Source organism: Phodopus roborovskii, unplaced genomic scaffold, assembly GCF_943737965.1.
Source record: "Phodopus roborovskii unplaced genomic scaffold, PHOROB, whole genome shotgun sequence".
Lineage (NCBI taxonomy): Eukaryota > Metazoa > Chordata > Mammalia > Rodentia > Cricetidae > Phodopus > Phodopus roborovskii.
The window spans coordinates 2,450,983-2,464,999 of NW_026126511.1; the positions used below are offsets into that span (position 1 = coordinate 2,450,983).

At 48.7% G+C, this 14,017-nt stretch overlaps 1 protein-coding gene across 1 annotated transcript in view; it reads left to right on the forward strand.

Moving 5' to 3' along the window:
* Dock9 (dedicator of cytokinesis 9) overlaps positions 1 to 14,017 on the forward strand; it is a 227,536-nt gene that overhangs the window by 149,223 nt on the left and 64,296 nt on the right. Inside the window, exons 19-27 of the mRNA XM_051195203.1 lie at positions 584 to 676; positions 2,854 to 2,974; positions 3,269 to 3,390; positions 4,208 to 4,294; positions 4,933 to 5,022; positions 6,169 to 6,284; positions 6,588 to 6,657; positions 7,526 to 7,651; positions 9,154 to 9,225. Coding sequence (XP_051051160.1) covers positions 584 to 676; positions 2,854 to 2,974; positions 3,269 to 3,390; positions 4,208 to 4,294; positions 4,933 to 5,022; positions 6,169 to 6,284; positions 6,588 to 6,657; positions 7,526 to 7,651; positions 9,154 to 9,225 — 897 coding nt within the window. The remainder of the gene's footprint in view (positions 1 to 583; positions 677 to 2,853; positions 2,975 to 3,268; positions 3,391 to 4,207; positions 4,295 to 4,932; positions 5,023 to 6,168; positions 6,285 to 6,587; positions 6,658 to 7,525; positions 7,652 to 9,153; positions 9,226 to 14,017) is intronic.

Consider the following 14,017-nt stretch of genomic DNA (forward strand, 5'->3'; position numbering starts at 1 on the left):
AATTATTGCAAAAAAGCAATAATAGTCACTCTCAAGATAGAGTTTAGGCTGGGGATGCTGGAGTGCCTGCCTAGCAACTCAGAGCTCTGGGTTCTGTCTCAGCACCTTATAAAGGTGGGCATGGTGGCCCAAGCTTGAAACAGCCGTACTCCGGCAGTGCAGGCCTGAGGACCTCTGGCCATACAGGGAGTTCAGGGCCAGCCTGCGCTATGTGAGACCCTGTGGCAAAGGGAAGGGACAGAAAGGAGAAAGTGACTGGGAGAGGTCAAAGGAAACTTGCAGTTTAGGGACAGACGTCGTCATTGAGATCAGGCTGCCTGAAACAGGAGGTATTGAATAAGGGTTCCCCCCGTGTACTCATTTTAATGTGGACAAATATAAATGTTCACATGGAAAAATGGGAGGGGTGGAGGCAAGGCTGGGAAGCTCTCTGCTTCTCCGGGACCCCAGAGTTAAAGGGCTCGCAGCCCTGGTCTCACAGGCAGGCAGTCTGAGGAGCCTTTCCTTATGACACACACATCCGACCAATTTCTCGCTCCATCAACTGAAGCCCAGCGTTTGCTTTGATGATTTCTCCTTTTAGTGCATTTATGGCAGACCCGGTGGTCCGTTGTTCACGAGAAGTGCCCTGGCTGCGGTTCTACACCACCAGCAAAACCCAGAGTTCTACGATGAGGTAACGGCGCTTTCAAAGGCGTAGCACAGTCTGGCCAGTCTTGAGAGAGACAGGAAATTTTTTGCTCGTTACAGCAGACTGCAAGAGAAACTTGATTCCATGCTGCAATCACAGCAGTAGAATTGGTGTTCGTCTTACATTTTTTTTTCTCTTTAACATCTTTGTTATTAAAAGTAAAGCCACAAATTAATAAAAGAAAATTGCTAATTGCACCTTTAGTACCATAGCTAGTATTCTAGCAGAGCTCCTTTCCAATCCGTCCTTGACTTGAGATCCCTGGGAGCCTGTTGTTTTCTAAAGGGGAGGGGGAGTGGAGAGAGGGAAAACTGCAGTCCAGGTGTGATTTATGGAGACGAATAAATCGTAAAAAATTAACAAAAACCAAACTCATCCTTGAGCATAGTTACTACCGAACCTAAGAATCGTCCTGTTTATTGGTGGATTTTCTCCTATGGAATGATTTACTCTTGAACTGCTGGAGAGCCACGGGGCTGGCATGCTCTTGGAGTGACCTAAAATTAACGTGGAACTTTTGATTTATACAGAACTTACTTGCTACCCGAAATGTTGACTGGAAGGGCCTTGTCGTCAGCACAGCAGTCTGTTAACACATTATGTGCTCTTTGTAGTCTACATATGAAGAAAAGTTCATGAGAACCAGGAGAGGTCTCCTTTTATTGCCATGTTCTGTTTTCAGGAGAGAGACTCTGTTAGAATTTTAGACAGCTGAACTCACTGCAGGAGCAGTATAGGAGGCGGCCTTTTAAATCACTTCCAGCTTGTTCTGCCATTAATTAATACAGTTGTGAGTTAGCGTGTAGCTTCATGTTTCCTTTGATTGTGAATGTGTGCATACAATTTTGATAAATCTTATCCCAATAATCGATGTGTGCAGATTTCATGGTAGCTAGTTGGGCACTTGGAAGATGGCTGAGTTAGGTAAATGCTTGCTCCAGAAGCACGGTGACCTGAGTTCAAATCTGTAAGGAATACAGGTTTTTCCGCCCACCGCCGCTGGTCTTCCCAAATAACGCACCGAAACTCTGTATTTGATACAATGTTGTTGGCCTGGTTACTTGTTTCTTATCCGCTAGCTCTGTCTTAATTATTAACCCATTTCTATGTATTTCCACGTGGTCTCCTTACCGGGGAAAGGGGCCAGCATCTCCCCAGTCTCTCCATCCTGGCTCCTCTTTCCTCCTTGTCTCCTAGTCCTGCCTATCTAGCTTTCCTATTGGCCAACAGTGCTTTATTCATTAACCAGTATGAGAAACATATACAGAATGACATCTCCCATCACAAATCCTCTGCCCCAGTATAAGAAGCTGGGCGTGGTCACACATGCATCTGTAACTGGGAGCTGGGGGCTGGTCCAGGCAAGAGGACCCTGGGCCTGCTGATGCCAGCCTGTCTCCGGGCTCAAGGAGATGCCGTGTCTCACGGGAAGCGGGGGAGGACTAAACACCTTGCGTCCTCTGGCTCCCTTGCATGTTGGGTGTGTACTTTTGCTCACATGTGTGCATATACCACCCACAAGTATCACTTTTACCTACATATATTTCATGTACTCACAAATACCTAATTTTTTTTTTAACCCACAAATACCTAATTTTTTTTTTTTTAACCTTTTGGGTAATATGTTTCCTGTATGAAGTTTTCAAGCGGCTGCATTATCTCCCTCCCATCAAAAATAAAAAAATAAAAGATAAACCAATAGCCAAATTCCTCATAGGATCGTGGTATGGCACACTGAGACATGTGTGTGCTTAGCATGTGCGAGGTGCTAGGTTTAATTCTTCGAGCCAAAACTAAACCCAAGTCTCCGCGTATGAGACCCATCTAGTTGAGAGCCCCGTCGTCTAAGGTCAACGGTAGTTCGGTGAAACGGCAGTATATGAAGGAATGTTCAGCCCCAGCCTGCAACTGGGTTGTGTGCATCGTGGCGTCTGTCTTCCAATTTGCTTATCCCTGAAAGCAACGCGAGCCCTTCCCCAGTCAGTGAGTTTAGAATCCACCTGTCCTTGGGGTCATTGACAGCTTGGGTGTGTCTACATTTAATCGTAGGAAGAGTTTGGAGAACAGACGTCTACATTCGAGTTGGGCAGCATGCACCTGCTCCCCCCGGGGAACGTTGGCTGTGGTAGGATGTCAGCAAGTCTGTGCTTTTGCCTTTGCAGATCAAGATAGAATTGCCAACCCAGCTGCATGAAAAGCACCACCTGCTCTTCACATTCTTCCACGTCAGCTGCGATAGCTCCACCAAAGGGAGCACAAAGAAGGACCCTGTTGAGACACAAGGTGGGAATCCGTCTTTCTTCACCGCTTGGTTGTTTTGTTGCTGCTGCTGCTGTTGTTTATCATTTGGATTCTTAATATTCACCCTTCAGCAAAAAGCGTCCCTTTGGCCGGTTTCCGGGCAATTGCGCCTGGATTGCCTATGCAAATCGCTGGTTTTCTGACCACAGAGGCCATCTCAAGGCCTTCCAGCCCTTACTTTGATTGATGGTAACCCCCGTTGCCCAGGCTTGCAGTGGCTTTCCTTCAGAAGGGTGTGGACTCACGGTGGATTCTCTTGTCCTTTGTTCTCCACAGTCGGCTACTCCTGGCTTCCCCTCCTGAAAGATGGAAGGGTGGTGACAAATGAACGGCACATCCCTGTCTCGGCTAATCTTCCGTCTGGCTACCTTGGCTACCAGGAGCTCAGCATGGGCCGGGTACAGGACTTTAAGATCAGTTCGCTTTAACCCAGTTTCATCAGAAGGCATTAAAGAATGGCTAAAAACCACACACACACACACACACACACACACCATACACACACAGCACACGGGATTTTTATGCCCTTAACAGTTGGTTTTCTTTATTCATTTTGAAGTAAATGTGTGCAATTTTAGAGGCTGCTTCAGATGACACTCAGTGCATTTTATAAGCCTGGAGTGGCACCGCCATGACAGAGAGGTCCGGCATGAGCCTGTCTGGGAATAACCATCTCTAGTAATGATGAGTTCTCAGTTCTTCTAGTTTGATACAGACCCTGAGAATCAAGTCTTTCCCATGTGATTGTCCGCTCTGTCTGGTGTTACCTTCATTACATCTCAGAACCCTGACCTCGGGTCTGCCTAAGACGCACATGAAGCCAGGCATGGTGGTGTGCACCTTTAATCCCAGCACTCAGGAGGCAGAGGTGAATCTGTGAGTTTGAGGTCTGCCCGGTCCACACAGAGAGTTCCAGTCAAGTCAGGGCTACATAGTGAGACTCTGTCTCAAGAACATAAAGATACTGGTGAAGTAGGATTGATTCATTTCCAGTGAAATAGCCTGTCATCTCAGACAACTTAGGAAGCCCAAGAGGGAGGACTGTGTGCTGATGGGAAGGACCTGGCCCAGTACAAATGCAGACTCAGCTTCACTCTGCTGTGGCCAGGTGCACCTCTCCAGCCGCCAGAGCCCTTTGAGCCTTCAGTCCCCCATAAGGGTCCTCATAGTGAGATAGCTAATCTGATGGGATCGTCTCTCCATTTTTCTTTTCAGCATTATGGTCCAGAAATTAAGTGGGTGGAAGGAGGCAAGCCTCTGTTGAAAGTTTCCACTCATCTGGTGTCCACGGTAAACACTCAGGTACGGGTCAGCCTTCTCATTGCAATGATTATCATGTGACCAAGTTTATGTAAAACAGATTCCTGATGCCCTATGCATATATTTTTGCACTATAGGCCTCTGGAAAAAGTACATGGAAGGTGGCTTATGTGTGCAGGAAAGAAATGTATGTCTGACATTTTCCAACAGCTTTCCTCTGTTGGAGCGACCTTTAGGTGTCATTTGCACACGGTCAACTTTATAATCTTAAAAAACACTCATAGGGCTGGATAGGTGAATGCCACGGTGGTTAAGAGCACCCGGTACGAAGTCATGAGGGCCGGAGTTCAGATTCCACGTAACAGACCGAGCGCGTCACACGTGCTCTTCACCACAATTCCAAGGGGGTCAGAGAGACGAGGGTCTGCTGGCTTCCAGCTCTGTGCTTAAGGAGGAAAAGCCCTGCCTCACGGGGATAGGCAGAGTGGTAGAGGAGGGCTCCCAATTCCTTTCAACTTCCTCACACACACCGGTGTGGGAAACCCTTCACACGTGTTCCCAGACGTACAGGGATGCACACAGAGAGGGGAGAGGTAAATATTTATTTGCTCCCTGAAGCAGATTCTGCCTTTTTTCTAGAAGAATGTACTAACTGACTTTCTCCCTCCCCTTCCCCCCAGGATCAGCATTTACATAATTTTTTCCAGTACTGTCAGAAAACGGAATCTGGAGCCCAGGCCTCAGGGAATGAACTCGTAAAATACCTTAAGGTACCAGATGGCTTTCTCAGTCACTCTTTTAAATGACTTTGAAAGTAAATTGGGTTTCCTTCTAGGCGGTGGGTGTTGTTACTGCCCCCTTGGAAGCTTGTGTGCAGATGCTTTTATCTGGATCACCGTGGTGGCTTCAGATAGTGGGCCAGAGTGAACTCAGGAATAGCTCTGCCCCTGCCTGCGTGCGCCTTACTCCCTGTGTTCTCCCTTGAGAACAATCTCTCCTGCACTCCTGCACCAGACACCGACCTTTGCGTGGTTGTGTACCGGCTGAACACAGGAAAAGCCATCCCGGCTCAGCCTGTTGGGTGCTACTATAGCAGAATGCCCGCGGCCGTTCCTAAAGAACAGAAAGTATTTTCTCACAGTTCATAGGGCTGTGAGAGGTTCGAGACAAGAGTTAGGTGGTGGGGATGAGGAGGGGGAGCCAAACCCACTCCTACCATAAGGAGCCCACTCTAGCAATCTCAATGATTGCTTCCTGAAGGCTGAGCCCCGTGGCCTGATCACCTCCTCTTGCTGATTGTGTATTGGGGATTAAGTTTCTATCCCAAGCTTTGAGAAGGACACACTTAAATCCTAACAGTCCTGAGAAATGGGGTGGAGACTCATATTTGGTCTAATCAAGAGAAAACAGCCTATGAATTTAAAAAAAATGAACACACTTGCCCATTATGACCGTTAGCCTCTCCTCCACTTCAGTGACAACTGCTGTGATCATCCCCCTCTTGGTTACCAGCTTCTCTCCTGCCTCTCTCTGCTTTTGTGATGACATTGGTCCACGGTGTACACCCTGTTAACAGTCCTTCTTCCCCGACACCGTGGAACATCTTCACAGATCCTGCAAGTCCATTCTGCATGCCCTCAGCCTCCCATGTATTCTAGAGGAAGTTCTTCTGCCCTTATCTGAAAAGAAGTGGATATTGCCTTATAACACAATGGGGTGTGGTGGCATGCAGCTGTTGACCCAGGCACTTGGGAGGCTGCAATGTGAAGGTCACCCACAGCCATGAATTCCAGCTCAGCCTGGGTCACATAGCAGGACCCCGTCTCAAAGAGAATAACTGAAATAAAATAGATTGATAACAAAAAATAAATAAATAAAAACATAACATAACCTGTCTCACCATTCTCTGTGTGCAGAGTCTACATGCCATGGAAGGTCATGTGATGATCGCCTTCCTGCCCACCATCCTAAACCAGCTGTTCCGAGTCCTCACCAGAGCCACCCAGGAGGAGGTTGCAGTTAACGTGACTCGGTAAGGGAGGGGATGGGTGGATGGGTGGACTGACCAACGGACGGACGGACAGACAGACCGACCCATACATGCCCTTCTTCCCTTCGGTCCATTCACGCCTGGAGCCTATCTGGGACGCTAGTGTATGCTGATCATTACCCTGGAAAGGCATCTTTTAATCTTGCGCTGAGGCACCCCGTCTGACTCCTTGTCTGCTTGTTTGCTAAGTGCCTACAGCATCTCCATTGTTCTGCTGTGAAGATGATGAAATGCCCCCGTGCCCATGCTGCTACTCATTGCTGTGTTCATTCCTGTGATGTGTAGGGTCATTATTCATGTGGTTGCCCAGTGCCATGAGGAAGGATTGGAGAGCCACTTGAGGTCATATGTTAAGGTATGTAAAATAAATAAGTCAAGCTGCTACAATCACTTGCAACTGTGGCTCTCCAAGTTTCCTTCCAAAGACTTTTTCTCTGACAGGCCTTATTATTCAGGGGTGCATTGGGAATTTAAAACCTACGTGTTCTCTGTGGCCCCTCCACCACCACCAAGGCTTGTACTTGGGGGGGGGGCGGGGAGTTGGAAAAGAGGCAGCCATTCCTTCATTTTCTGAATTCCACCTTTTAAAAGACGAATGTATCCCAACTGGTAGGGGAGGGAAAGGATAATTGTTTTAAGTGATCTCCGGTAGATGTCTTGATACAGTAGCAATCTTTATATTCCTTTTTAGGCCACCCAAAATTCCCAGCGTTCCTGCTGCTTTTGAGACTGGAAGGTTAACTCTGGCCACGATCAAATAAAAAGGCTATGTGGAATAGCATGAGATGTCATTGGGATAAATAGCAATAGGGTCTTACGTAGTGTTAAATAAGCATAATGACAAACACCATTCTAAAAAGTGTGAGTTTTGACTCAGTGGTTCTTTGAAAACTAAAATTTGGATTCACCCTGGATCTGTTACTGTGTCCTGTGACACGTTCCGGGAAGGTCCCGTTACAGACATTGGAATGGTGTGCTAGATGGGCTCCAAACTGATTCGGATGGGTATCAGGCTTTGGGTGGGTTCCCTGGAGACATCCTGGACGCTCTTTCTGTCACATCACAATCACCGTGCCCGCCTCCGTTTCCATCCCTTCTCCCACCCTTGGATGTGCGCCGCCGTCCCCATCTCCGTTCCCAGGGGCCTTACAAGCTTTCTGCCCTCAGCTTGAGAGAACCGGCCAAGTAAAGGCTCCTTCTCCCTTTTTTTTTTTTTTTCAAAGTTTGCCTATAAGGCTGAACCATATATTGCGTCTGAATATAAGACGGTGCACGAGGAACTGACCAAGTCCATGACCACCATTCTGAAGCCTTCTGCTGATTTCCTTACTAGCAACAAACTTCTGAAGGTAAGATGGGGACAGCCTGGCTCTCCTCAGCGCTAGAATTGGTCTCCAATTGCATGGATGCTTGTGTGGCATGTGTGAGGTCTCGTCTCATCTGCCAAAACAACAACAACTCACTGACTGATGAGGGGCTGGGCTGGGCAGGTCGATGGGTGGGTACCGAGAGTTGCTAAGGCACAGAAAACTCTCCAGCACTGCTGCAGAGCACAGTGAGGGCAGGAGACAGTAGGTACTGCGTGTGCAGCTTCCTTTTATTTCTAGGACTATGAAGAAATGAGAAACGTTAAAGTTGGATGTACTTGATCTGAGTTGAGCATTAAATGTTGCCCCGATAATGCACGTAATTTTCATGTCACAGTTAAGTAAATTGAGAGCCAGCTGTGGTGGCACATGCCTGTGGTCCCAGCTACTCAAGAGCCTAAGTAGGAAGGATTTTGTAGTAGTCAGTCAGTCTTCTGTTGCTATGAGAAACACCATGACCAGAGGCAACTTCCTGAGCAAAGTTCACTTCAGCTTTTGAGTACATATGGTGGTGGGGGGGGGGGGGAATCTGACTGAGCACATCTTCACACACACACACACACACACACACACACACACGAGACAGAGAGAGAGACAGGGACAGAGACAGAGAGAGACAGAGGCAGAGGCAGAGAGAGAGCGAGAGAGAGAGAAGTGGAGCAAGGCTATAAACATCCGGTGACGTACTTCCTCCCGCAAGGCCACACCTCCTAAAGGCTCCATGACCTCCCCAGACAGCTCCACCAACTGGAGACCAAGTGTTCCAGCCTGAGTCCGTGGGGAACATTGTTCTTTCTAAACCCAGTAGATCCTGGTTAACATGTATCTGGAACTGTGTCTGGGGGGGGGGGAGGAGTCTTTGCTAATTAACTCTTTTCAAAAGCCAATTAATGAAAACTAGGTATGGTGGCTCACACCCGTGACCCCAAAACTGGGAAGACAGGCATGGGGTCCTGTCTTGCATTATGAGTTACGATCAGCATGAGCTGAGACTCTCTCCCTCTCTCTCAGTGAAAAAAAATAAAACTACAAAAGTGAAGGAAAAGAGAAGTTAAATTCCACGGCCTAATCAACTAAGCCTATTCGTATGTGTTTATACAGTTGTTACCGACACTGCTAAATCTGTGTGATCAGAATCCGGGTCCACACTTGCTAGTTGGGTCTCAGATGAGAGCTGTAAAGAATGAGTTAGCATATTTAACGTGGTATCGCCCCTCTACTGAAGTCGTGGGGGACACTGATAAAGATAACGAAGGCGGCGTCCCTTCATTGTTGGAGGGGAGACCCGGAGAATGATGGGGCTTCTTGCTGCAGAGCTGTTGAGTCTCCAGGGCAGACGTCTGCCTCCCGCCCTTGGATCTGACGAGTCTGCCAGAGAGTCCAGTGTGTTTTAAGGTCCACACTTGCCTCTCTTCGCTAACGTCATCGGTGCGGGAGAGTTCGCCTGTTTCCTAACAGGGTGTCATCTTTTTCTTCTCTCTTAGTACTCTTGGTTTTTCTTTGATGTGCTGATAAAATCCATGGCTCAGCATTTGATAGAAAACAACAAAGTGAAGGTATGTTACTCCAACTGGGGGGCTTGTTTGTGGTGGGAAAATGTCTGTCACCGGGTTGGTGGTCCACGCCTATCTGTGATTTCTGTGCGCCAGGGACAGGCTTGTTTTATGTGCTATACTGTCAGTAAAATGTTTTACAGCCCTGCTAGGGAAGGGCGGTTTTTTACACGAAGAAACCGAGGCTGAAATGTTTGAGTTATTTGCCGCAGCCCTGCAGTTAATGAGCGGAAGGATGAGTCTGGCAACATGCCCGGTGTAGACGGAGTTTCTGTCCCGTAGCCCGTTGTCCAGAATAAACACAACACACAGAGGCTTATAATGTTTGGCCAGTGGCTGAGGCTTCTTACTGGCTAGCTCTCTCTTAATTATTAACCCATTTCCATTTAACTATATATTGCCACGAGACTGTAGCTTACCCATAAATGCTCCAGAAGGTTACTCCTTCGGCAGCTATATGGTGTCTCCTCTTCCCAGCCTTCTCGTGGTAACCCATCTATAACTAGCATTTATTTACCAGACAATAAGAGAAGCATATATATTCACAGCATACAGAAGAACATCCTGCTCCAAGGCCTGGGTTGCTGGCTGCTTACTAGGTTATTAAATCCAAAGAAAAGTGTGCCTTTTTCTTTGACTAGCTTAGAAATCTTCAAGCTCTTTGGACTGGGACCAATTAAGCATTGGTGTGAAATGCCATCATCTGGTGTTTATCAGGTATCTTAACCATGGTAGATGCTTCAGTCTGCAGATGGTTGAAAGTATCACCAGCCGCTGATCCTCCAAAACCGAATAATACATTCTGATATGTGTAGGCTGTGGTTCTGTTCCCCATGGGCCCGCCACCCATTCAGGCCCAAATAAATACACCGGGCTTCTGTTAGCTATTAACTGTTCGGCTGATGGCTCAGGCTCCTTCCTGGCTAGCTCTCTCTATTAGTCTATGTATTTCTGCATGGCCTTATCTTACCAGGGAATGCCCGGCGAGTCCTACATGGTGTCCCCTCCTCTCCCCAGCCTTCTCCTTGTCCGGTAGCCCTGCCTGTACTTCCTGCCTGGCTACTGGCCAATTAATGTTTTATTCATCAACCAGTAAGGGAAACATACATACAGAAGAACGTCCTCATCCTGTAAGCTTCATCTCTCTGGGGCAGATAGACGTCCAGTGCCTCCTTTGGGGAGTACCTGGGTGTGTGCGCTTACGTGACGTGACCTTGGTTCCCACTACCACATTTGGTCCCTTTGTCCTCGTGAGGCTCATTCCCGCAAACAGCTGGTCTTGTCTCCGGACAGGTTAGGATGTGGCCTTCGGTCTCTCCGGGGGTCACGGCAGCTTCCATGAATTCCTAATGCAGGGCGCACAGTGACATTGTCTCTCTCTGTCTGGTGACCGAAGAGCTGCTTCTGAGACAGGAGTTGGGAGATGTCCCTGTGGCCGTGAATGGTGGCCCTGTTGCAGCTGAGGGTGTGACTGAGAACAGGAGGAGCCTGTGTGAGCTTGGGTCGCGTGTCTGTGTTGTGATCGCATGGCGGGAGAGGCTCAAAGACCTTGGCCTTTTGCTCGAGACTCTGGTTCCTCAGAGGAGGCCTAGGCGAGGGCCACCAGATTTTGCCGGCCAGAGGGTTGGTGGCCCAGAACCAGCGTACTTCACCTGTTGGGTGGGCATCGACCCTCGCCAGCCGGTTTCTTTGTCTTTTGTTTCTCAATGCAGCTCAAAGATTATGAACCTGGTGCATGGGGAGGGGGGCGATGCCAGGTGGAGGAGAGGAGTGTGCTTGCCTTGCGCAGAGATGTGCACCCTCTAAATTCATGCCAGGGAAGAGTCAAGCACTGCAATGTGTGCTCTTTCTTACGCGTACTATATTATTCTTCAGTTAAATATGTCACAAGCGCAACAGGATTGTAGCCGGGGTTTTTCCATCGTTGCCGCTGTAGAGACCACCGGTTAGACAATGCGTTTATTTCCCCAGAGGGAAGAGGCTGGGAGTTCTAGGTCAAGGTTTCCGTGTCCTGTGATAACACCTGTCACGTCGGATTGTGCCCACCCTGGTGACATCACTTCTCCTTAGTCTCTTCTCTAAAGACCCTACTGGGATATTTCCGGAGTGCCACAACTTAAGCATACGTAAGGGCTGGGGTGACAACTCAGTAGGTAAAATGCTTGCTATATGGAAGCACAGGTCCTGAGTTCAAATCCCCAGAGCCCCTGGAGAGCCAGGCCTGTTAGCACATCTCTACAATCCCAGTGCTATTGTAGTGAGACGACCTTGTCTCAAATGAGGTGGACAGCCAGGGCCGATGCCTGAGGGTTGTACCTTGGACAGCGCATATATGTTGTGGCACATGGGTGGCTACACACGGGTGGGGTGGGTGTAAGCACTTACGGGGCTGGGGGACTCATTCTCAACATAGGAATTAGGCAGTGTAGTTCAACATACAAGAAAAAAAAGAAAACCCTGAGATAATTTTCATATTTTAACCCTAAATAAATACGATCCCTTAGGAGGACGTGGCAACTTGACTATATTTTAAGCGTATCTGTTTAAGTGAATAATGTGTCAGTGTTATAAAATTAAAGGCATTTAGGCGGGACAAGCACATGCCCCTTGGTGGCCACTTAGCCTTGGAATGACCCCTGCACCTTTATGGGGCTGAGACCTGGAGCAAGCAGCTGCTTGTGGACACTCCACCATCGGCAGCCTGTCAGCAGGCCCCAAAATCTCTGCTCAGAGAAAGTCCTTGGAGTTGCCAACTTTTCCCTGCCTTAATTGTGTCTTAGTCCTAACGCAATATTTAGAGGGTGGTTCTTAGAAGTCTTCAGAGACATTCTGTGCCTGCTAAGAGCTCTGGATTGCCCAAGTAGAGTATGGAGCCACAGCAGAACTGACTGAGGCAGATTTAGGAGCCCCTCCTGACACCGTACAAGACTTACGTCTTCCATTTTAGCCCTGCCTGGCTTGTGCTAGAGGTCCCATCCTCCTTCCCGAAGGTCTCCTGACACAAAGCTTCTGTGACTAGCCTCTGCACATATGTGTGCGCGTACAGGCATACACATACACACACATCACACACCACAAATACATACACACACACACATCGCATACCACAAATACATACACACACACACCACACACCACACTCATGCATGCACACACACACATCACACACCACACGCATGCACACACAGACACACACATCACACACCACACACATGCATGCACACACCACACGCATGCACACACAGACACACACATCACACACCACAAATACATACACACACACACACATCACATCACATACCACACACCACAAATACACACATACGCACACACACACACATACTCATTTCCAGGTACCAACTCATCCTGCAGGCACCCTGGGCCTTGGGCTGGGACAGGAGCCGATGCAGCTTGGGTTATCACTTTGGGGATCTAGTGTGTGGAGCTGTGGTGGACACCTTCAGGGTACATCTGTATGCGTTCCTAATGGTAGATGGGTGATCCTGCCCACCCATGTTGGCTTGAAAGAATTAATGTCTAAATTTGCTTTCTTTGAGTGCTGAACTGTGGCTAAAGGTGGCAATGTCCCCCCTTCCGGTCCCCAGTGAGTCAACTGCATTTGAACCATTCCCTGAAGAGTGGCCAGAAGGTGGACCTATGGCTTCTGATGCAGCACGTGTGACTGAGCCGGACTCGGGGTCAGAGGGCCCAGTGCGTGTGACTGAGCCGGACTCGGGGTCAGAGGGCCCAGTGCGTGTGACTGAGCCTGACTCCAGGTCAGAGGGCCCAGTGCGTGTGACTGAGCCATCGGAGGAGGCGGGTGCTTGGAATTACAAATTTACAATTTTTAAGGAAGGTGGTGTAAAACCCCTGGCAGTAGGGCCTGCTGGGAGGTTCTCTGAGTCCGGATTCTGGGCGATTATTTCGGGAACTTCTTTCTATGACTTAGGTGTGGTCTGTAATTCCCTCAGAGTTGCTTCCCACTTCCTTCCTCCCCCGCTGCATCAGCCCAAGTCCTGGTATCCCACAAATATCCTTAAGAGAGGAGTGTGGGAAGCCCAGAGGTAGGGATGTGTATGTCCTAAGTGCTGTTGCTTAGCCTTCATGCAAGGCAAGCATGTTTACTTAAAAAGTGCACTAGACATAGGCTGGAAGATAAGTGGATGGTTTGCGTTTTCCCTGAAGCAAATCTGAACGCTCCTGTGCCTGTGTGACAGGCCAGATGTTACATCCATGCTCCCAACCCTCACGTCTTTTGAGTCGTTATTTGTTAGATATGGAGTGCAGGAGAAAAATATACAAGGGCAAGGGGCACGCCCTCCACCCTGAAGCTGCCATGGTCGTTGGAGAAAAGAGATGTTCAGTTGGGACAATGAGAAGAGAGTCTTAGGAAGGCGTGTGCGTGCGCGTATGTGTGTGTGAGTGCGTGTGTGCGTGCGTGTGCGCGCATGCGTGTGTGTGTGCGCGCGTGTGTGCATGCATGCATGTGTGTATGTGTGTGTGCATTGTGTGCACGCGCACGTGTGTGCGCGCATGTGTGCATGCATGTGTGTGCGTGCGTGCGTGTGCGTGTATGTGTGTGTGTGCGTGTGTGTGTGCGTGTGTGTGTGCGTATTTGAATCAAGCATGGTGAGGCAGGGGTGGAGATAGGCATTGAGGGATGCCACAGTAGGGGGAGAGGAGAATGAGCTCACACAAAGGCAGCAGGTCATGCTCAGCGATGCCAGTAGTGTGTAACGAGTGAGGAAGAGACGTTGAGACAGTGCCATTCATTCTCGGTTTTTCCTGAAAGGGA